This window comes from Pieris brassicae, chromosome 6 (genome assembly GCF_905147105.1).
Source record: "Pieris brassicae chromosome 6, ilPieBrab1.1, whole genome shotgun sequence".
Classification (NCBI taxonomy): Eukaryota; Metazoa; Arthropoda; class Insecta; order Lepidoptera; family Pieridae; genus Pieris; species Pieris brassicae.
In genome coordinates this window covers 16,107,870-16,133,022 of record NC_059670.1, presented here as the reverse complement: position 1 = coordinate 16,133,022, position 25,153 = coordinate 16,107,870, and the positions used below count along the sequence as shown (strand labels likewise).

The following is a 25,153-nucleotide window of genomic DNA, read 5'->3' as shown; positions in this document are numbered from 1 at the left end:
TTACATATTGCTAAAATTCATATAAATTTAAATCATTTTGTATGATATGGCCTGGGATAACTATATAAGGATTAAATGAAATGAAAACAGAGTAAGTTTCATAATTTAATAAAATTTCATCAATATAAGAATATGTCCGATTCCATCTACTTATATAATACAAAGCATGTAAAATGGTGAAAGATAAACAATAACCTTTTGTATCTTCATCGGACTACGAAAGATTTCGACCATACAACATTTAAAGTTTATTTACATAAAAATCATCTCAAGGAAAAGTAACCTACCAAATTATAATTTCACTCATTAGGATGACAATATTCAACTTTCCAATTTTATTGTTAGACTGATTTTATTATTCTGGCTTCGAAGGACCATTTCCTGTCTATTCGGTAACAAAAGTATATACTAGTAATACAACCGAAAGTATAGGAAGTTATAAAAGCATTTTAGCATTCTGTATATATTTATTTACAAATTATAAAATTATATACATGATGTTGCCGAGGGTCTTCGTTCATTTAAGATACACAAGGTTACGCCACAATAAATACTAATGGAGTATTTACAATGATGTACACGGCCTTACTAGACCAGAACAAACAATTTCAATAATATCATCCGTTCCGTCCAGATATAAGTTTTATTGGCAAAAAAGTATTAGACATTTATTAATCGGATGATAGGTAAATAATAGATTACTCATTAGGCCTATATTCGGCAGTTAAAACAGTGGGAAGGTAGGTGAAAAACTGGTTTACTATGAGATTCTATTTTATGGGCTTAGATGGAATAGACAAGGCCTACTAGTGATTTATTACAATTTTCGCACCAATAACATTGCTTATATGAGAGCTAAGAAAGGCGAATCATCATTTGCAATCTACCGGCATAGATTACATATTTCGAATTATACTAAAACTTTACATTAGAATAATTACGAAAGCAACCGTACGTTTCCTCTTAAACACCAAAAAAATAAGGGTTTAAGTTTGACTTCTGTCTGTGGCACCTAAACAAATGGGCACACGGTTATTAGCTACAATTAAGATACGATTAAAGCGTTATTAGCCTTTGGTTAGTAAATCATCAGATTTAGTACACCTAATGACACCACGAAATAGTTGGGGGCAACTTTTTACACTATAAAAATTAATCAGCGACCACTGAACGCCAATTAAAATTCTGAACATCATTGACTGGCATGCTGAATATTATGTAACACAACATGAATCACTTTTTCGACTACTAGTGGTTGTTTCATTTCGTAATCACCCTATGCTGTTAATATTATAATAAATTCTTTGTTATGCATACTAAGCCGGCATATTTGCGAACTTATGGATTCTTCATCTCCTCAAGGATTTATAGGATCGCGAACAGTTTTTTCAATTCTACCATCAGCTGCCAATCAGTTTTGATAAGGTCATCGCGGAAATAGTCTTTACATGCGTCAATACTGGCTCGGGATATCTGAAACAAAAAAAATATTAATTCATTACAAGTTTATTTTTAAAAAAAATTCTTACAGGGAACTTTACTTTCAGTTATTTTGTTATATATTTTGTCTCAATAGTCAAAATCTGAAATAATATAATTGTAGTAAATTGTTTTGTATGATAATGGTACACAAGACGAATTAATTACAAAGAAATGCACAAGCTTCATTGCTCCAACTGTTTTTGAAGAACATCTAAATGTTATATAATAATAATGAAAAACAAATTAATTATTTATAATCTATTTCAGTATGTATAAAACCTTAAACTTAAGAACTCCTCCGTATTACAAAGCCTGTGCCTTTAAAAAATCTAATCACTTCACTATGGAAAGATGTTCTGGAAAGGTGATTCAATAATTTGATTTTAATCAATTCATCCTTTAACTGTAACCGCATTTACTATGGACAGTGTTCAGATGAGTTGTCCGGCTTAAAATATGCAGCTTAGTGTCGAGGCAGAATACGAAATTTCACCGGTATCACCTCGATGTCCGTCGTTCCACAACTGAGCGTTTTTTAAGGCAGTTTTTACCGCGCACCACTGAAGTCTTTTCGAACCAATTCGACTATGTGTCCTTCAAGAGCGTACCAATGCGAGCCCTCTGTCATTGAGTATCCATAAACGGTATCACTTAACATAAGGTGACCGTCCTGCACGTTTGCCCCCTATATTATATATGTTCTATAAAAAAATCCTCTACCAAACAAATCCTATCTAGACCTAGGTTTCTTTGTTATTAATTCATCTTGAGTACCATTATCAAACAAAAATGTTAAAACAGTTAATTAGGTATTGGTTTCAATTATATTATTTCAGATTTTGACTATTCAGACAAAGGATTGTAGAATGTATCTTTAATGAAAATCGACATATCTTACATACATTGTCATAATAAAACCTTTACATCTAAGAATGGAAACGATGAATGTGCACGGCTTCATTCAGTTCGACCCAGTTTCGGCGCATTGATTCAACTTTCTGGGGCTGAATGGTATGACGTCATAGAGAAAATAGATCAGGTTGTGCAAGCAGAGAATTAGGTCATGACCCTCGCCTCACCCTCTGCAACTTGGCAACGGGGAGTTGCCATTGAAGACCCAGCAACGCCAATACCGGGACGTTGACGTCATTGACGGAAATATATATTTGAACAATTACCAAAAATATAATTATAAGAATAATATGCCAAAAGCGGACTGATTTTAGACTGACTGAACTGAAATTAGTTGAAATAGATAAGTCTTAATGATAAATGTAATATGAAATACTACTTTTGAAACTATTAAACGTAAACTACTGTTGCTTTTAATTAGGTTTTTTGAAAGAAAAGATTATCTTGACCAAACACATCAGAAAATTTGAATTTTGGTATATAATTTTATAAATATTTTTGTATTATTACAAATGTTTTATTAATTTCATAACAACTTAACCTACTTGATCTCTACATAACGTTATTCTCTATTTAAAGACGGCTACCTCCTGATTTCTTATAAATATCATAATCACAATACGAATTCTAAAAAGTATATATTAGTCGCAAATATGCATCAGGGCCTTATTCTCACTAGGTAATTACAACTTGACACGCGGGAAGTTCATGTTTTTAACGTTACGAAAAAAACAATTTCAAAACATTTTCACTCCTATTGCTTTGCATTGATGAATCAATTAGTACGGACAAAAGCATATATTTAATTAATAATAAACTTAATAAAAGCCCACACTCCACTTAATACCGATAAATACGATTAGTCAGACTAACACACTAAAGCTTTACTGCAATAAAATAAAAGCTAAACGGCTAAGCAAGAATATTTTAACGTAGCATATGACCTAATAAGTTCATCATTAGCTGTTCACCTTTAACATAGACTTTTAGGCCGCGGAACGAAACCATTGAACAATTCATTAAGGAGTGGTGAATTACGATTTATTGATAGACCCACTTAAATCTATGCTAAATGAATTTCGGTAATAATTAACTTTCCATCCTTTAAATGAGACGAACTATACACTACTATAAATAATTAAAATAATTAAAAATTCAAGGATAGGTACTGCTGTATTAGACGTTTTGTACATGTTTACAAGACATTTATAAAAAAATGCTGACAAATATGTGTACACTATCTTCTAGTATCTTCAAATATTATAATCCGACTTGCCTTAGGCCCAAAAAGTCGACGGCGTGCGTCAGGCACAGAAGGCTGATCACCTACTTGCCTTTTCAATTTACAAATGAAGTCAAATGATCATGAAACAGATACAGAAATCTGAGACCTAGACCTAAATAGGTTGTAGCGCTATTGATTATTATTAAATATAATAATATTATTTCATAAATGTATGTTCCATATCAATAAAATATCGCGTTTCAACATCAAAGTTACATTACAAAAACAATAATTTTTATTCACATAAAGTAGCTATTTGCGAAAAAAAAACGTTGTTCGATACCAATGTATAAAGCTGGATTTCATTTATACAGGAATATTCTAAAGTACAAGGATGAAGCAGCTACATCGTACATCTATAGGTTAGTAACATCCGTGCATCGGTCCCCTCGACCTAGTGACCTGTGAATCCTGCGATCAATGGAGCCGGGGGTCATTCTGACCGAGATACTGCTTATTCATTCATTCCTATATGTTATAGCTATACTGTACAACAATTTCTGAATATGCTTGTATGACGAAATGTTTTAATTCTAGAGACTTGTCTCGCTTCGCATTAGTGGGTAGATATATTATCTTTAAATTAAAAGTAAAATATACTGAAATCATCTCATGATTGAACTGTTATGATTTATTTAATCTTTGTAGTTGAATAAACAACATTTAGTTTTACACGATTGTTTTATAGAAAAACAAAATCTTTAGTCAAAATATACGCATTTTGATATTTGCTCCGCTTCATTGGTAACTAATAAAGTAATGTACATTTTCCGATCTTTTATTTTTTATAATATGAAAGTATTTATTAAAACTTACGTAAATTTAAAAATGGACAGCGGATAAACATAAAAACATATCATGTTACATCAAAATAAAATACTACACAAGACCAGTGTCTTCCCCTTAATAGAGTCCGGAAGTAGTGATATTGGACACTTTTTTCTTTTAAATATCTTTTTCAGTAAATAGGTTAGTATGTCTTTGTGCATAGAAAATTTATATATATAAAAAATGGTACATAATACTGGTATTTACCTACTCTATCATATTAAACTTTAAAAAATAAAATTAGTTATGATTTTAAAACAAATTATCTTTTACTATTATTAAATTAATTCCAAATTCAAATAATACTTAGCAACCATTTCGATTTTGGTTAATGTTTTGAGACGGTAAGACTAACGATTTAATTAATTCTAAGAACGGCTGTCAGCCCTTTAGGATAACGTAATAGGATACATCGACCTATCTTCCACGAACGATGTGACGGCAAGTATGACGTCATACGTTACATACGAAAATTCAATTTGATAAGGCTTATTTTAGATTTGTAGACTAAATATACTGGCATTTATGGTCATTTTAGATAAAGTCATGGTTAATAGAAATTTATGCAATTTCTATATGGATCTTTATTGTTGAATACAATCTACTTGCCACTATCAGGCTTATTATTCGTAATTGGCTATCTTGTTAGTCACATAGGTTTTATATAATTAGTAATACATTTCATGATTGTTGTATTCGTTTTAAAAACATATAGGTATATTATATAATAAAATCAATAATAAGCATAAAAAACTTGCGAAATTGGAATTTCAACTTTCTCAGAACATTTCTACTATTTAACGTTTTGAAATTAAGTTACGATCACGTACTTCATAGCCTTTTTCAACGAATGGACTAGGCAAAACCAATAAACCAGACGCAAACAAATCTACATGTTTATATTAGAGAGATATAATAGATTTTTTAACCTCCAGACCGCTAAACCAAGAAAAATGCGATACCTAAATGAAGTTACACGTTCCCATAATAAGAATGTTTGAAACATGAAATACGCAAGTCAAACAGTATACAATAACGACGCCCATTTCCGTTCTATTCTCGTTCGCTAATATTTGCTAACACTAGATGGGGTCATGTAAATTGTGAACGCACGTGTAATGCCCATATACAGCCTAGATACATACTGTCTTCGTATGTATTAATGTTATCGTAATATTAGAAATAAAATAGTATCACTGCTTAAAGAAATGTTACATTATGAATTTGTCATAATCTTTCGAGTCTAGTTATGGCAGCTTTGGTGTCATTCTGAAAATAAAGATATTTTACGGATAGCATTTACGGCTTTACTGACTGGAATTGTAAGTCTCGGCGATAGTTAATCTATTTAGCTTTGAACTAGCCGTTATTAACTCTTTTATCTAAAAGATATTGAGGGTACTATAGTTATAGATAATATTTTGTAATATTCTGGATGAAACTGGTTTAGAAGTAAGACGGCCATTTTATGTCCTTCTTAGATTATTAGTCTGGGCCTAAGATATATATGTTTCGTGATCATTTGTTTTTTTTCTAATAGGCAAGCATCAGCCCTTTATGCCTGACCCACGCTATCGATTTTTAAGGTCTAAAAAATGCCGGTTTCCTTACGATATTTTCCTTCTCCGTACAAGACAGAAACTCCATTGCTCCACAGCAAGGATCGAACCTACGACCTCAGGAATGAGTCGTACGCTGAGGCCACCAGCCTAACACTACTCCTTAATTTAAATTTATTAAAATAAATAAAAATAGTCTCTCATTTTCGTGAACTTCAACACACATTTAAAACATCAAAAGAGCATTAAATTTGCCGACACCAAATTGAAATTATCATAATTTACAAATATTGTGAGTCACAAACACACAACCGTCACATTTCTTTCGTCGATCTTTGATGACGTTCATAGTTTTAATCAAGAGTTATTTATTTTATTATAGCGAGCCCAAACTGTTTCAGATGTTTTTGATGAAATATGTTACAACTGGAATCGATATGGTTACGTAAAATATACTTATTTTAAAGGTTAGCGATTGACGTAATGAGTAAATGAATTTTGTCTTGTGTAAAATTTTTAGTATTTTTTTATTTTATGTAATTAAATCTGTTTGTAGCTGGGAATTGCATTTATGGTTAACTATGTATTTTAAAATTGAACGTAAGTTATCAGAGCGAATGAGGTAATGAGTATATTATGGAAATTACTTTAAGGTTTATTATGGAGGAGCTGGTATACCCTGACATGTATTTTTTACTTAAAAGGGTTCCCAAATCTTACACATTGTAATGCATATGTACTTAAAATGAATAAACACATTTATATTTAAGGAAACACTTTTTAAATGGATTGAAGCTATGTATCATTATTATAAACTTAAAATTATTCACATAATTTTAAATTAAATTTAATAATAAAAATAATTAATATTATTTTTTTAAATAATTTAAATTAATGAATTCAATGCCAGACTAATCAACGATTTATATCTTTATGTAGTTGCGGACTACATTTATGGTTAGCTATTTAATTTTTACTAAATGTTTTAAGTAACCATTAGTTATTAATAAACCATACTTGGTACTTAGCCCTAAGCGAAAATTACGGATTTTCAATTGTAATATCGCCCAGTTGCATTTCAATCACAGCGCAGCGGCTAAATTTAGAAAGTGGGCGTGATCGCTATTAATCGATTCGAATCTGAGATACATATGATATAAGTGTAGAGACAGGTGTCAGGCGTAACCTTACAACGATGATTTTTTGCATAGTGAGTGCATAGGGAAACACAACGAACGTGTCGTTGTGTTTCCCAAACCATTATTATCAAAAATCTTGGATCATATGCCGTTTACGTGATCAAATCTATGACTATTACTCGTTGATTATTAGAGATACAATAATTTAAATTAGGTCGATGATTTGAACATTGTCCATAAATGCAGAATACATAAAATAGTTGAAAAGTGACTTTTTTGGACGTTTTTATCAGATGTCATCATTACCAATTTAATATTATTTGTTCTTTACCCGTTTCTTGTAAACACATAGAATATAATCGCTGTTATATGCAATAAATTAATGTAGTATATGTTAAATCAATAAATGTTTTATGGACAAGTCGCCTTGTGCGAGACATGAAATCTACATGGAAAAACAATAAGACAGAAATCAAATAACATCAACAATTACGGAAATGTCTACCATTTTAGACATTTGTATCGCATACATTTATACTCCACGTAAGTCATACTGGATATAACAAGATTTTTCGACAAGATTATTATATCCCCGCCAGGTCTTAAGAATAAACTTAATCCTTTTTTTATTATACACGACTAGCGGACCCGACGTTGTCCTGTCTTAACTATGAATATTGATTTCGAATTGGTATAATTAACTAAAAATGCTTTATAATATACTTTATACATTCTTTGTTTGTTTTTCTAGCGTATATAAATAGTTTTGTTCGTATTCCGACAAGGGAACAGGCGACGGCCATGTGAAATCATAAATTTTCCAGATTAATGCCACAAACAATTAGCAACTGTTATTGTTTTATATAAAAACTCCCATCGAAGCATTTATTTTAAACGATATTAATTTCTTACATCCTCTTTAACAATTTTGACTGTCAATCTTATGTCAAACGCCATAAGGTTACATGAAAAACGTTTGAATTGTAAAGGCGCTATTCACTGGAAAAAACAAATTTGCTACGTAACAAAAGTATTCGAAAATTTTCTGCGCAATTTTCTTATTTTTTTCATAAGAACCTTCTCCTGACAATAACAAACACAACAAAAAAAGATATAGCGAAAGCGGTCCAGCCGTTCACGCGTGATGCCGTCACCAAGGGAAATAGGGATTTATTTTAATTTATATATAAATTATAGGCCTTTTCATTCAAGCGTAATCGTAGTAGAGCCGTATAGTTAAAATTCAATTACTTTTTTAGACACGAAGATCTATTGTGCCTGACATTGGTCGATATTTGTGTAACATGGTAGTCTTCATTAAATGTATTAAATGCATTTAGATTAATTGCGACAAGAAAAAATTATATTAGTTCTCAGGGAATTTAACGCACGAAGTTTAGGTTTAGCGTCACACTCGACCAGTCTAGTTGGATAAACACCAGGTGTTTATTAGAATTTTTTTTTATTATTATATTCTATTGATGTCGAGTCAAGATCCACTGCTTGAAAGAGCCTGCCTCTCTAAGGCAAGCAGTTAGTTTTATTAAGTGTGGCACTTAATGTCACCAACGAAACGAGCTGAAACTATATGAACTTGCCGTACCATTACCTCCCTTGCCGTCCTATTATATAAAAAAATGTTACCTTGCTAACAAGCATGTCAGTTTCATCAAAATGTCTGCCGAACATCTTAGGGGATTCCCCGGGTATCGGCTCTATCTTGATGCAAACTTCTTGGCCCTTTCGTGCCGTTTCCACTTGTTTGTGATTCACTTCGATAGATGTCACAAATCCAAGCTCCACGAACTGTAGGAAAGTAGTCGTTTAATATTAAAAATACTAATAATACTAAACTGTGAATGCAGGATATGTCATTTACATATACGTCCGTCATAAGTACAACCGTAAAGGCCACTGAAATATATTATTTTAATACAGGTAACCATTCAAAAAAAGAGTCAATATGTACGAAATATACGTTTATAGAGTCAATAAATTACCTATTAATATTTTAAAATGTTATCAGTGTTAATAGAAATATATTTAATAAACCAATATCAAAGACGCTAAAACTACTTCTGCGCGTCAAAAAAAAACTCGTCAACTACTTCAACAGTATGAATCAAATTAACAAAATTCAGCTTCAGCGTGCGACATCCCTGAGGTTGTACATTCGATCCCCGGCTGTGCACCAATGGACTTTCTGTGTGCGCATTTAACATTCGCTCGAACGGTGAAGGAAAACATCGTGAGGAAACCGGCTTGCCTTAGACCCAAAAAATCGAAGGCGTGCGTCACGCACCTACTTGCCTATTAGATTTACAAATGATTATGAAACAGATACAGAAACTTGATGTCCAGACCTAAAAAGGTTTTTAACCCTTTTAAAATACAATCTACTACTACTAACTATGTATTAACTTATCCCTTAACTATGTATTAATAATAGGTAATCATAAATAATATTTGTAATATTGTTACCTCTTTACTGGGCACACAAATCGGTGTTCCCTCCTTCAAAATTCCAGCTTCCACCATTATTCCAGCAACGATCGGGTCACGGGAATTGAACACGAATTGTGGTAACACCTACAAAACAAAATCAAATTATCATAACAATTATTTATCTGACCTTTATATTTAAAATTACCATAGAAATTATTTCTAAGAAGATTATCACAGTACTATTTGATATTCAAAATTGGGTTTGGTGGTAGACGGGAGAAAATTCATCCTTGATAAGGAATATAAAACATAATTCATTTTATTCTCAGTACTACCGAACACACAGAATAGGTATGTTTCCTTACGAACACGTTGATATGAGAATTTTATAAATGTCTAAATGATTAAGAACATAGAAAAAATAATACGCGCGCGTTAGGTAAAAATGATGAGAATTTATAACGATGCGCGGACACCGTCACAATGATTTTTAGCAAATTAGGTTAGGTTTTCATTATTTATTATTCTTAGGTTAGGCTAGATCGTAATGTTCCATGATGTCTTAGTAAAGACACATGTAAATAAAATGTGTGCGTTAGTGTACACACGTAAGAAGTGAAACTTCTTTATGACCTTATTTCTCGAAAAATGATCTACTATATGGAACTTTACAGAAATTAGTTAAATAACGTTAAATTAGATAAAGTTTAACAAAAGCCTTTTATTATCATAGACATGAATACAAATAATACAAATATTTCATTTTACCTTCTTACTACTAAGATTATTACAGAATTTCATTAATTGTAATAGAATTATTACTATCATTGTTATCGTTATTATATATTTTTGTTATTAATGGCTTAGAATCTCTTCGAATCAACCGTGGTAGGGACAAGAAGAAGATGGCGCGTAACGGAAAAAAGTGACGCGTATCCGAAAAATGTGACGGTAATTTTTTCCAACGCCGATAAAGAAATTGTTGGGGCAGTAAAATAAAATGCAAAGTCATGAATTCCACGGAATTAAAAAACAGACTATAAAAATACTCGAATTGGTCCAGCCGTCTTCAAAATTTGCGCTTCGCAACACATTTTGCGATTCATTTTTATTTTGCAAACAAATAATGTAAACTTTATAAATAAACCGTACCAAGGACCACCTGAGGCTTGAGACAAATCTCAGCCCAATAGAAAATAAACCTATATGTCGTGCTCACCTTCAGTTTGCACGGGAAGACAGCTATATGCTTAAATTCTTCCCGTTTCCTCTGCTTAAGTTCTTCTCTATAGGCAGTGAATTTGTCAAACAAATGGTAAATAATATCAGCAGCGAATATCTTCACGCCGAGCTGATCTGCCAACTCTTGCGCATCTCTTTCGATCTGGTTTAAAAAATTGCTTATTAAATTACCGCATTAAGAATGACTATATCCCTCCAACTCCTTTTAAAGATTATTTATTAATATACTAGGTTTAAATTAAGGATGCATCGATACTCCATTATGCCGATACGATATCGATGCCAATACTCTTAAAGAAATATCGTCTTTACCGATACGAACGCATATAGAATTAAAATTTAAAAAAAAAGTGGTTGCCTGGAAGATATTGCTCGAAAGCGATAAGGCCGCCAGTTGCCCTCCTTTTGATTTAATTATGTTAAAAAAATTATATTGTAATGTAACGAAGTGTTAATAAATAAAAAAAAATTAAGGTAAAATATATCAAATTTGCTGAAAGTTTTTAATATTTATTAAAAACATAAACAATCACAAACTTTGAATAAGATTAAAGGCTTAGTTATTAAAATTTATAATATAATGAAAATAAAATAAATAACTGTTAATAATTAAAATTAACATTGATAAGATTTTTGGAATTATGTATTTTATTTAATTTGGTATCGAAAAAATAAATGCACGATAGCATTTGAAAGCCAACTTAAGTGTCTAGCGAACTGGAATACGCAGGGAAAACGCTGATAAGAAAGACAACAAACTGAAGAAAACGCGGTTATTCCCTGGTCATAGACTGTTCCTCGTTTGCAACGAATTCAAACAATCATCAAACAAGATGCCCGTTTACATACAATTTTTTAAAGCGCGGAATTTGAAAAGTATTGTTGAATCAGCAATTAAAATATCGGCATCTCTAGTTTAAATGTCGTAATAGTTTTGTTTTAATATATTTTGTGTGCGACTAGAAACACTTAGAAATACACCTTGAACCATAAATTAATCTACAAAACGTATACCTACCTACTTAACCAATATAAATAGGTAAAGGTCTCCATATTTGCTAACCATGTGTCATTGTAAACAAAAGATAATAATCTGTTTGGCGACGGACTCAGGTCGCAATATCTGCTGACTTAAAGGAATTTGTTACTCAGAATTCGACGTTACAAAATGACTATAGCCAAATAAATTTTCTATTAGAGCAATATAATAAGCACCAACTATATCGAAAATATCACAGTCGGTGCAGCAGTTTCCATAAATTTAATTGCATAATAAACACACCTTAACATCAAAAGCCAATATAGTAGCGAACTGCGAGTCGTGTTCCAACATGGCGGACGCCTTCATTACGTCCCGCTTCACCACCGGACCTATCCTAATAGCTGAGTACTGAAACAAATAAATATAATTATTACTTTGTATAAACAAAATGCTTTGTATTGAATTTTCTCTTCTCACAGTAGTTGCCTGGAAGAGATCGCTCGAAAGCGATTGCCAGTTGCCTCCCTCATAATTTAATAATGTTAAATTTTTATATTGTAATGCAACAAAGATTTAATAAATAAATAAACGTTAACTCGTTCAAAAGTTGCATGTTCGATTCCCGGCTGTGCACTAATGGGGCCGTTCAATTACGTATGCAGATTTAGTTCAATTTATCATTCCCCCCCCCCCCCCTTCCTCTTGTCAGTAAAAGTAAGCAAAGGTCTCATAAATAATAGTAAATAAATGTATACATTTTTGTAGGAATCCTCGAATTCTGTTGACGTAATCACCAAATAAGAAAATCGAAGACCCCCTCCCCTCTCCTCCCCATAGTGCTTACGTAATACTTGATTGATTGACAATGTTCATGAAAGAGATACAGAAATTTGCGTCCTAGAATTTTATTTAAATCTAACATCGTCATATTTTTCTAAGACAACTAGAAATATATTAAAAACCGCGCAATAACCTTTAAGGTCTGGGCCTCAGGTTTTGTGATTTTTTGGCAAGCAGGCGTTCAGCCTAGATCTAAGTTAACTTAACTTACAATGTTTTCCCTCACAGTATGAGCGATTTAAAAAAAAAACATTGTTAAAATTACTTACGGGAATCTTGCTGGTCCTAAGGAACTCGAGCAACGCCTCGAGGGATCCCAGAGTAGATGCTTGCACGTACACACCGCGCTCTGATAGTTTAATGGACGACAGAGCTGTCTTCAACTCCTTCGCCACTTCTTCCCTATTAACATTTTAACATTAACGATAGGAAACGTGACTTAGTCGCTTAGTCTGACTCCAAGTCATAAATGTATTGGATATTGACATAAATAAATAAATATAATCGTTAATTTGCAGAGAAATAAATTATTAGATAATAAATAAATAATACGATTTATAAATTATTAGAATAGGCCTGCAAATGCCATATTAATACAGTACTCCTAAATAAATAATGCGCATACAGATCTACGCCAGTCCCGCCGACTGCCTGAATTGTTTTCGCTTGTGTACCCATGATATGAGTACTGTAAGAACATTTATTGTACGATTCCTGGATCATCGGAGTGCTAAATAATAGAGGATTTTAGTTTTACTATATATTAAACACTCGCGAAATAATTAAGTGTTAATTACTATGTATAACCTTGGCTTGTACATCCAAACCAAAATGTACGGTTTCTGAGTCATCGGAGTACTAAATAATAGAGGATTTTAGTTTTACTAAATATTATCCAGTCGCGTATAACAATAGAATAATAACGTGCTAATTTCTATGTACCGAATGAACTCAAAATATATATGTTGTCCAAATTTATGATTTTAAAATCTCTCTCGCATTACTAAGCCATTTTGCACTTTAAAAATCTAATCACCTTCCCTTTGAAAGCATTATAGATCGCTTCTGAATCTCTTCCTAAAAGCATCTACATACGGCTTAAAATCAATGGCTATATCGGTACAATGGTGGGAATGAAATCAGCTTGTACTTCGAATCGGCAGTAACTCAAATTAGGGTACTATTTTTTGCAACTTACTAAGCGACTTCTAAACCTAAACAGAACGAATCTCAAAACAATGATAGGGACAATTACGGGCCATTGTCTCTTTAATAAACATGTTTTTGTCTTAGCCCCTTGTGCAGAGGCTGTTTCAGCGCAGAGGAATCAGACACCCACGTAGTACTGGAATGCGAGGCTGTGGCTAATCAACGTACAAAAATCCTCGGAACAGTGAGGTCGCTCCGCGAAGCCTGTGAAGTGCCTGGGAGACTTCTGTGCTCCTAGGAGTTAGGCTAGCTTAATTAGCCAGGACTTAACGCACAACGGACCAATTACTAGTCTAAGTGCGGAAATTGAGTCCACCCTACCTACCTACCTACCTAGGGTACCATATGCATATACACGAATACTTCCTCGTTATTGCTCTGATCTTAGGGCCATGTGTAGACGCTTTAAGGGTAGAATCACTATCGTATATAGTACAAAAACTAAAACTCACATCAAAATGAGAATTCAATATAAATTTAATATAGTAACTTCGACATCAAATGTGTTTTATTTAATTTACCAAGTAGAAACCCTGAATTATAGAAATGATAGAAATTATATCGAACAATTACAACATTAATATAAATACAAATTATGAAAGCACATTTTAATTAGTCATTAATATCGTAATTTTTATTATATGGGAACACGTAAAATTTAAGGGTTGAGATAAAAAAATTAACAGGAACTTTCCACAAAATTATTAGGAAATATTCTTCGGCCAAAAGGAGAATTATACAAATCGATTGACAAATTATAATTTAACTTACTTTAAAACGTCTATTTCATCTGGTTTCTGAGCAACAAGTAGATTCAAACCAGCAATTGCTTTTTCCAATTCTTTCGCTGCTATCTTCACTCCTTGAGCCCCCGTCACTTCTTTGTGCTCAATGTAAGCGTTCTGTAATAAGCAATAATGCATTAATAGGAAACAGAAGAGAATTTTAGACTTAGATATAGAATTAAAGAGGAAAGGATATCACATAGTATGTATGTATATAGTCTGGACTCAGTTTCCGAAAATAGACGCCCATTTGGTCCGATGCGCTCCTGGTTAAGCCAGCCTAGCTAAGGAGCTAGGATTAATATCTGGAAGGCCAGAGCTCAGAAGTATCCTGGACACTTCACTTAGCGACCACACTGGATAACACATTTCGCTTGATTTTTGATTTCGATCCTTATGACATTCAAATCTAACCCCGACAAGTAAAGGTCAAGTAACACTTTTGGTTCCTGTATCGTTATAGTGTCGTTTCCTCTATCATTATAGCATTGTTTCGTCCATCGTTATTGTATCGTTTCGTCTATCGTTATAGTATCGTTTCGTGCATCGTTATTATATTGTTATAGTATCGTTTCGTCTGTCGTTATTGTATCGTTTCGTCTATAATTTTTTTACCAAACATCGGTTGAACCGAGACCGGAAATATTAGTTTACTAGGACTAGTTTTAAAGAAAAGATTTTCTCCTGTTGTTAAAGTGTAAACGTTTATATATTATATAAGAAAATGGATAAATCTTACCTTGACACGCAACTCCTTCATAGGCTGAGGCATCAATAGTGACCTTATTTGCGTGACAATGGGTCCTTCTGTTCCCGCCAAAACCGCCGTATCTCCCTCACGTAGAGTTCCATTGATTAGAATTGTATCTATCGTTGTACCCAATCCGGGGATAGCTTTTACCTTGAATATTAAAAAAAACACTTAAAACCCTTGAATGAATATTCCTTATATTCATTTAAAGACAATTTTTCTCATATTTAAAATACTTTTATTATTAAAAAACTTATTAAAGATGATATTTAAAATGAAACTTTATTTAGTAAATTAATAATTAGTCTTAATCTAAGCCAGAATATCAAACGACGATAGTCTAGTGTCAGAAACACTAGACTATTTTATTTTAAAATATATTAGAACCGTATATAACCATAAATTAGAACGGAATATATTAGTATCAGTTTAATTATTAAAATTCAATATAATCACAATAATTGCATGGTCAATTCGATTCAATAAAAGTTCAGTTGCCTATCACTATATTTCTGGACCAATAAAACTTAAGGTCGTTCCAAAAAGGCAGTACAGATTCTTAAAAGGCTTGCAACGGATTCGAATCAGAGAGATGAGCCTGTTTTATAAAAAAACTAGTAAGCACTCACCTCTAAGACAATAGCAAGCAACTGCTGAGAGAAGACCAGCCTCTTATGTAAGGGTCCCTCGCAGGCCTGAACTATCATCGCTAGAAGGTTACCCATCCCTTCACCAGTCACCGCTGATGTGGGCACCAAGGAGACGTAAGTACGAGGGTCTGGGTTCTCGTAGAATAATGCTGCGTTTAGACCCTGAAATATAATTATTTTATTATCGACAAAGATATTTTTTTAGTTACTATTGAGTTTGTGTCAAGATTCTAATCAGCGGCTAATTTAATGTTAGAAAATTTGGTCTATATTAGATGATAATATTAATATTCCAATAGTTCCAATGGTATTAAATCTTGATAAGTGGTAAGTATTAACTAGTATTAGTACGGGTTAGTCCTCACACATAGACTGAAAAATTATTTAATACATATCCAGGGATTGGATGCACAACCCAGTAGATCGTGATAATCACTATACCAAAACAATCTTAAGTATTTAATGATTTTAATATATATTTTTTCGATTGTAATATACTTTATTGGTATTACTGTAATTATAATGTATGTATCTTTTCTGAAAAAATGAATTTAAAAAAAAAAAACAAAAAAAGGCAAGCGTAAAGGATTTTATAATTCACCTGTTCAGCAAACTGTAGTATAACATCTTTCGAGCGCTTCTCAAACTCTAGTTGTGTGTTCGGTTGCTGCATCTTCAGAATATCACGAATATCTTTACGTTGAGCACTCTGCCAATCGTACAATCGATCTATTTTATTCAAGGCGACTAAAAATGGCGTCTTCTTCTGTTTTAGAAGATTTATCGATTCTATTGTCTGTGGCTCCAAGCCGTGCATAATGTCGACTACCTGTAAAGATAAATTAGGTTTTTTTATTAAAAAAGATGGATGATCTACGTAAAACCATTTTTAGCGACTTCATAAAAGGATGTCAGTTTTAACTGTAAGTATATGATATTATACGAATTTAAGAATATTTAAGAGATATGCTTAGCTTTAGCTTGTCAGGTTGTCTATGTAGCCTGTTACTGTCATTAATATGTACAGTACCACATACTCCTCTTAGCCAGCGGCTGAAATTGGTGTAGTACCACCATCTTGAAGTACCAGACTAACATTGCTTATTTTTTGTATTAACGATAAATAATTTTACTATATACCAACATTTAATAAAAATAAAATGTATTTATTTTTATTGATTGCATTATTAATTACAATGGCAAAGCTTTACTTATAGAACGGTTCTGATTGCTAGGTTATCTTAAAATATATTATATTAATATCCTATCAGCTGTTGTTATAACCTATCATATTAGTTGTTCCTAAGTTTGTGTCACATTTATTTAAGCCTAGCCTATTTAAATGCTAGTATACATTGTTTTATTAGGATATTTTAATAAATTATTAAGTTGGCATGACTTCAAATTATTCCCCTTATAATGGTTCATTTTTATTTACTGGCAATACTATTATCAATGACAGCTACATTCTTAACGGCCAAGGAAAGTATGTGGCACTGCTATATAAGCTTATTACATAATGTCAGAGCACTGTGATAGATAAAGCATATGAATTGACTAAACGTTTACAAATATTTAATAACTTATATATCTACACAAAGTCCTAGTCTAGAACGTTAATTAAATTTAAATCTAGTAGCTAGCTGTCAAAGGATTTCTGTATGAATTTGACACATTTGCCAGGGCTCGAGAACAGATGGTGACTTTCATACAAATTAGAATATTGACCTTAGTGAGTAAGTTCCGATTGTCTTTGCAATGGATAAACTCTAAAATTTCTGAACCCATTTTAAAAATTATCTCAAGATCATCCACAATAGGTTCGAATAGAATTTCTTTTGTGATTTCTTTATTAAGTAAGGCCAATCAAACGAGCGAAAAATCATTTTGTGATCACGTTAGAAATTGAAGCCCAAAAAGAAATAAGGATTACAGAAATTCTAGAATATGTTGGATTATGGCAGCTATTACTCATATTTTATATGATAAGTTAGTAAAGGTTACACTAGTTAAACAATATAGTGAATAAATACATAAAAAAATATTTTATGTATAAAAAACTTACCAGAATGGCGATATCACAGAGTGACGAACCTCTGTTTCTTAAATTACTGAAGGATTCGTGACCAGGTGTGTCAATAATGAGGAGACCTGGCAACTTGAATGCTATTTCATTCACCTGTAAAAAGAGGAATTTATTGTACTAAAAATAATTATTATTGTTTAAATGTTTTGTTCTGTGCAAACATGAAAAATATGAAATATTCTAAACTTGTTTTAATTACCAACTAAAATAGATCTGTGTTATCTAAATATAATTAATTATTATGATTATCTTTTTAATACCAGTCTAACTAACACTAAGTATAGTTCCTTTTTACTTGAAACTGGCATAAAGTCAAAACTATTGCCATATTAAAAAAATAAAAAAAGTATAGTTCCGTAAAAGTTTAGAATTATAGGTTTATAAAATTCTAGTTTCGAGATAAAATTATTATTTTCTGTGGTATAAAATAGTATATTCCAAACACAACATTTTTTCAAAACATCCAATGGTTGGTCCATTTATTTATATTTTAAATGGTTCTAATTAGCTTGACCCGTTCAGGTCAAATCTAGTAATTCAAATTTGAACCCCTTTATCTCGTTGTCTGATTAATTCTCTAGATTGATGATAAGACTGGTACCTAGGCCCTACCAAGTAATTTATGAGCTTTTACTACAGTCTATTTATGTTATCCTGAATTTTTAGTAATACCGTTGAACTTGAAAAAAAATACATTGGTATATAATTCTCACCCCTTTGACATGCCTGGTCTGTTCTTTAATATTTTCGATGGGCACATTAGTAGCACCAATCTGCTGCGTAATTCCACCAGCTTCACCATCTTGTACGTTGGTTCGCCGTAACTTGTCCAAAATTTTTGTTTTTCCCGTATCTACGTGTCCGAGGACGCAAACGACGGAAGCACGCAGGGGATTGTTAGCTTTGTTCTTTTCGTTATCTTCGCGACGTTTCTGGAAAAAACAATTATCAAGGATTTTATCAACATTCTGTGTTATAAAATGTTTTGTATTAAAGTCTGTCAATATTTGATTATCCTGTATCGATTACAGCTAATCACAGTGCTGTGTAAAAAATTCACATCAAATGTATGTTTGTTATGTCATACTTAGCTATCGGGTTACCAGATTACTCAATATATATGTAATACATATTTATACTCTATAACTCGAATTTTAAAAGGATCTGTAGTTAGTTAAATATAATGACGTCTTTCATGCAATGCATAAATACATTCATGAAAAATATACGAGTTGACATTCGAGTTATCGAGATTCCACTGTACTTATAAACGATTTTCTTATTAGTAGTTTTGCCTTATTCATTATATATTTGAAAGTTGTGTTTATATTTTCTTTAAGATTTATATAACTAAATATAATAAAATGAACCATTTTTAGCACCTTCCAGAAACAATTACAACAAAAATAAGTATGTATAAATTAATAAAAATTAGTTATAAAAATACCTCTAATCTCTTCAAAACAATCTCTCTCTTTTTCTCTGCATCTGTCATTTGTTCATCTTCAGACTCCTCTTCAGAGCTGGAATCATCATCTGAACTGCCATCCTCTTCAGAACTATCCTCTTCTTGCTAAACATTTTAGGACAATTTTTTTTAAGAATATTGCATATTCTAGTAATATATAAAAATAAACACAAAAGTTATTAAATTTAGTCTGTTTCATAAAAAGGTTGCACCACAATGCTTAATCTAAAATTCAATTAAACAATTCATATATTCCATGATATCCCCAAAAAAGTATTAACACTTACATAAACTTATAATAATTATTTCTCCTTATCACAAGGAATAAAATATTGTTGAAATAAATGGGCCTACCGAAACTTCTTAACCCCAATGTAACATACATAATTTATATATTAAGAAATTTAAATGATAGGTTTTAGGAAGAAATCACTAGGAATTTGTTAACAAAACAATAAGTAAATTTACAAAACATTGTGAAAAACTGAAATTCAAATTACAAATAATTTTAATAATGATGTTTCTATATTAATTTAGTGAGATCTTTGCGCTTGATGCTAGCTGCACAGAGATTTTATATTACATTCAAAGTTGGTTAGCTTCAGTGTCAAGTCTCCATGTTGTGGTATATATATAGTTATATAACTGAAATATTATTGATTATTTACATATCAATGGAAGAGCAATAATTTGCAATTAATTTTATTAATAGCAAAAGTCATTTGGTAAATAGACAAGACGCCACTCTAAAGCCTGTTTTCTAGAATGTCAATCACACATAAATCAAGTTCTAAAAATCAAACTCTTTTTTCTGTATAAAGTTAGACATATTTGACAGCACTCAACACAAGATTCTGAGTTGAGATATAAATAAGAATACAGACCTAAAACTGTTAAAATATATGTGTAAATGTGTGAGTTAATACCTCTTTAGGGTTTTCTTCAGGTGGTGGCTTTTTGTTGTCAACAACCGGCGCAGGCTCTGGCTTAGTAGACTCCTCATCTTCAGAAGACTCGGCATCCCAAGCATCCTTGACAGACTCACTGTCCGACTCCTTCTTCTCCTCGGGCTTGGTGGGCTCCTATGAAAATTATAAAACAATACATTAAAACTCATCCTCCGGAGACTCACTATTTTTCAGGGTTGGAAAAAAAAAGGTTGTTAATAAACTTTTCTCAAGAATATTTAACACACACATTACATGATTGAACTATGCTTTAAATAAGGGTTTTCTATTGTTTTTGTATTTAATTTTTACCTATAATACAGACAAGAAAATTAGTAAAAAGTTATACATCATAAGAATAATTAATCTCAATACTTAAAAATTACTATTAATAAAACAGCAGAAGTACAATCATATAAACAATGCAAACTCCTTACCATATCATTATCTATTAAAAATATGTACTGTTACCTGCTTATCAGTAATTTCAATTTCTACATTCTTTTCTTCTATAGGAGTTGATGCTGTTTCTTGTGACATTTGTGTTTTTAATTTATTTGGCTTTACCCTAGTACCAGGTCTCAGTGGTCTTTTCTCAGTGCCAATTTCTATTCCTTGAGCTTTTAAAGATTCTAACATTGCTTGAGCTCTTGCCTTTTCAGCTTTTTGCTTAGGTGTTAATAATTTACCTTCAGCTTTGAGTCTTTCTTTTCTCTCCTTTTCTTTTTGCTTTTTCCTTTCTTTTTTTTCTTTTTCTAATCTAATAGCTTCAAGTCTCTGTTTCTCTCTCTCTTCCTCTTGTCTTATTCTTTCTTCCTCTTCTCGTTCTAATCTTTCTTCCTCCTCTTTAACCTTTTTCAAAGCTTCCTGCATGGCAGCAATAGTCTTTTTGGTAGGACCTTTTTTACCTTTGTCATCTTTGTCCCCTTTGTCGCCTTTTTTCTTTTTCTTTCCTTCAACAGGAACATCACCTTCAGCATCCTTTTCTTCAGATGGAGCTTTAGTATCCTTTTCATCTTGATCTTTCATCTCAACATTTTCAGGTTTACTTTGTGGCTTTAATTCAGTTGGTTCCTTTTTCCCATCTTGTGGTTGTTCCTTCTTTTTGGCTTCCTGTTTTTTAAGTTTCTCTCTTTCTTTCTTCTCTTTTTTCTTTTGAGCTGCTGTTTTAATAGTTATATCATTTTCATTATCACTTCCCTTTTCTTGAACATTGTTTTCTACTTCAGGTTCTACCTCTTTCTTGGTTTTTTTCTTTGCTTTTGGTTTCTCTTCTGGTTGGTCTTGAGGCTTTGTAGGTTCTGGCTCAGCAGCAGGATCTTTTTTGACTCCAGCATATTCCATTTCAAGTTCGGCTAGAACCTTTTCTAAATCATCATCACTGTCATCCTTTTTCCTTCTAGCCTTTTTGCCTTTCTTTCCTGCTGGTTCCTTTTTGTCTTGTGTAGGTTTTTTGGCAGATTTTTGTGCAGGTTTTTCATCATCCGAAGATGGTTGTTCCTCAGGTGCAGATTCTCCAGAATCTTCAATTTCTAATAAAGAGAAAGCACTCTTTTCCTCTTTTGTTTTATTTTTTTTCGTCTTGACATTCTCATCTTCAGATTCATCTGAAACATATCACACGACGTACGTAACGTATTATATTAATGATTACCAAAAAATGGGAAAACTTTAAAATACTTACCATCACTACTGGCATCTACTTTTTTCTTCTGAGACTTATTTGATATTGATATATTTTTAATATTCTTTGTGACTTCCTTTACATCAGTATCAACTGACTTCTTTTGTTTAGTCTTTAATTTGGGTTTCTCGTCTTCACTTTCATCTGATGCTATAGCTGTGATAGCAGAAACTCTAAAGAAAATACATATTATAAATAACATATTAAAGCTACAATAACTATATAATAAAATCATTTAGTGATAGTGAAAGCTATGAAAATAGACAAGTTATCTGTAGTTAAAAATATAACCTCTAAGACTTACTTTTTGCCCTTGGTTTGTGCTGGTTTTGTGTTCTCAATCGTAGTGGTTTCTATATCACTATCACTGTAAACAAAAGTTTTTTCAGTAAAAGGAGCAGAAATTGTCAACTTTCTACAACAACATATGTGATAAACAGAATATTACCCATCCTCGGCTGTCTGACTCTTCTTGCCTTTTTTAGCTTTACCCATCGTAGCAGAAGAAACTTTTAAGTAATGATCACTGGTAAATAATGTTTAATTTCAGAGTAATTAGCAATTTTTATCATGTGAATCGAAATCACTTTGTAAATTGGGCTAAGCCGAAATAGTTCGTCGACGTCGAAGTCGTGTCTCGTCCTTACTTATGCTGATGTCAAACCTCAAATCTGAAGCCTGAAATCTGAATGTTATTGCCAGAATATTCGACAGTTGAAATGCCAATGTTACTGTCAAATGTGGAACCACGGAAAAAGTATGTAATAGCCCAACATCATATCAAGTTATTACTCGAATTATTGTTATTATTTTACTTGACTTCTATTAGTAGGGGAGCCCACGATGCTAAATGGGGATTAACTCGAGCGTCATAGAGACCTATTGGGTTGCGAAGCTTAGATAATAATAAGAAAAAATGTTATATAATGTATACCTTTTCATCGGGGGCGGGGAGAGGGGCTATAGATTTTCAAAAATTTAAAATAAAACTGTGCCATAGACATACTCGAGCGCGTCAGATATTGATAGCATCAATGTCCTACGGATTTTTAATAATGTGCGTATGTTAATCTGATTGTTTGCACGTTGACAATGAAAAAACAAAAAAATTGTCAAGCACGTTAGATTTTTTAAGGGGATGTTAAGTGAACCTAAAAAAACGATCTCATCTAATAATCTGACGATTTGGATGCGACGCACACTCGCGGCCGTTATTAGAATATGTAAAAAAATTGTCATTTTGAAATACTCAAGCGCGTCGGATTAAGATATATTTATATGTCAGATAAATTTGTATTTATATATATGTGGCTCATGTTTGGTGGCAGCAGTGCAGCAGTGTTGGCCTAGTGGCTTCCGCGTGCGGCTCTCATCCCTGAGGTCGTGAGGAAACCGGCTTGCCCTAGACCCAAAAAGTCGACGGCGTGCGTCAGGCACAGAAGGCTGATCAACTACTTGCCTATTAGTTTAACAAATGATCATGAAACAGATACAGAAATCTGAGGCCAAGACCTAAAAAGATTGTAGCGCCATCGATTTTTTTTTTTATATTTGGTGGAGGTACTTCACTGGGATTAATAATATACGATACTTTGTATCGTATATTATTAATCTGACACGCTGTAGTAAATCCCGAAATTCCCTCTTGGGCGCCCCTACTACAATATATATATTGATGAAGTATACGCGTATACGGCAGACCTCAAGTTATTGATGTACATATAAAACATGTTAGTTTTCGTATATAAATTATTGTTAAACTTAACTTTATGTGGCAGTACCTAAATAAAAATTTGCTTCCAATTTTAGGTGATATTTTGATTGGTTTTCTTTTACGCAATTTTCACATTCATTATTACGATTTATGTTTAAGAGCAGTTACGAAAATTAAAAAGAAACTAAGCAAACAAGATTTTACAACATAATATTTATAAAATAAAAACATTTCAGGGGGCTTAGACAAGATGCCTTAACAGTAGTGTATGTAGAAAGTCGGAAACTAAATTTGTATGAAAATGAGTTCGTGTCGACAGTCGGTAGACTAGGCCCAAAAGGCGCTGTTTTTTTTAAATATTTAAATAAATATGAAAATATCAAGAATATCAATAGCAAATTAGTACAAGAAAAATTATCTTTCTATATATATATATATATTGTATGTAAGTTTTTGAAATGTTTCTTTAATTTGGAAAAAAATAAATTATGTAGCTTGTAAGTTAGAGGTATCATAAAGTAAAATAGAAAAGCTTTAAATTCCATCTCACACGGCAGTATGTGGATTAATGCCCTCCACGAATGCAAGGTACCATCATGGATGATTGAACTAGTTACGGATATATACTTCAAAAGTATAAGCCGAATAAAACTAAAAAAAGGGTTAGACACGTTTACCCACTTTCTCCTGCCATATTTATAACAATACTTCAAAGCATAAAGCAAAAGTTTAATTGGACACAAAGGTATAATTATTGACGGTATTTACTTACACAACTCAAATTTTCTGATGAAATCGTTTTATTCTCTATCTATGAAATGATAAATAAACTCTGTTCTTTTCGCCGAGTAATAGGATTAGAATTAAACAAAAACAAAACAAAATTCTTACATGGAAATATGACTCGAAGACAAACGGAAAAATAACAACTTGTCATCGAAGAATAAAACGTACTCAATTTAAAACTAAAGGACAAGATAGGTACAGTTCATTCATAAAATATGCAAAAAACAATATTTATTTATTTCACCAGAATAGCAAACATGTAAAAGGGTGATGTGGACCACTCACTGTCTCTTCCTACTAAACAAGATATCTGCCACTTAATGTATTTTCCAAAAATAAAATTATCAAATACATAACAT

At 32.1% G+C, this 25,153-nt stretch overlaps 1 protein-coding gene across 1 annotated transcript; it reads right to left on the bottom strand.

Moving 5' to 3' along the window:
• Positions 1-92: 92 nt before the first annotated feature.
• On the bottom strand, positions 93-22,977 carry LOC123710740 (eukaryotic translation initiation factor 5B). The gene is made up of 18 exons (XM_045662885.1): positions 22,743-22,977; positions 22,599-22,661; positions 22,295-22,467; positions 21,082-22,217; positions 20,590-20,745; positions 19,643-19,768; positions 18,909-19,127; positions 18,175-18,288; positions 16,711-16,938; positions 16,089-16,271; positions 15,448-15,609; positions 14,695-14,825; positions 12,984-13,116; positions 12,175-12,282; positions 10,870-11,034; positions 9,687-9,794; positions 8,850-9,011; positions 93-1,473 (listed from the first exon to the last, which is right to left on the bottom strand). Exons 1-18 carry the CDS (start codon positions 22,787-22,789, stop codon positions 1,366-1,368), a joined length of 3,522 nt encoding a protein of 1,173 aa, XP_045518841.1. The 5' UTR covers positions 22,790-22,977; the 3' UTR covers positions 93-1,365.
• Between the last annotated feature and the right edge of the window lie 2,176 nt (positions 22,978-25,153).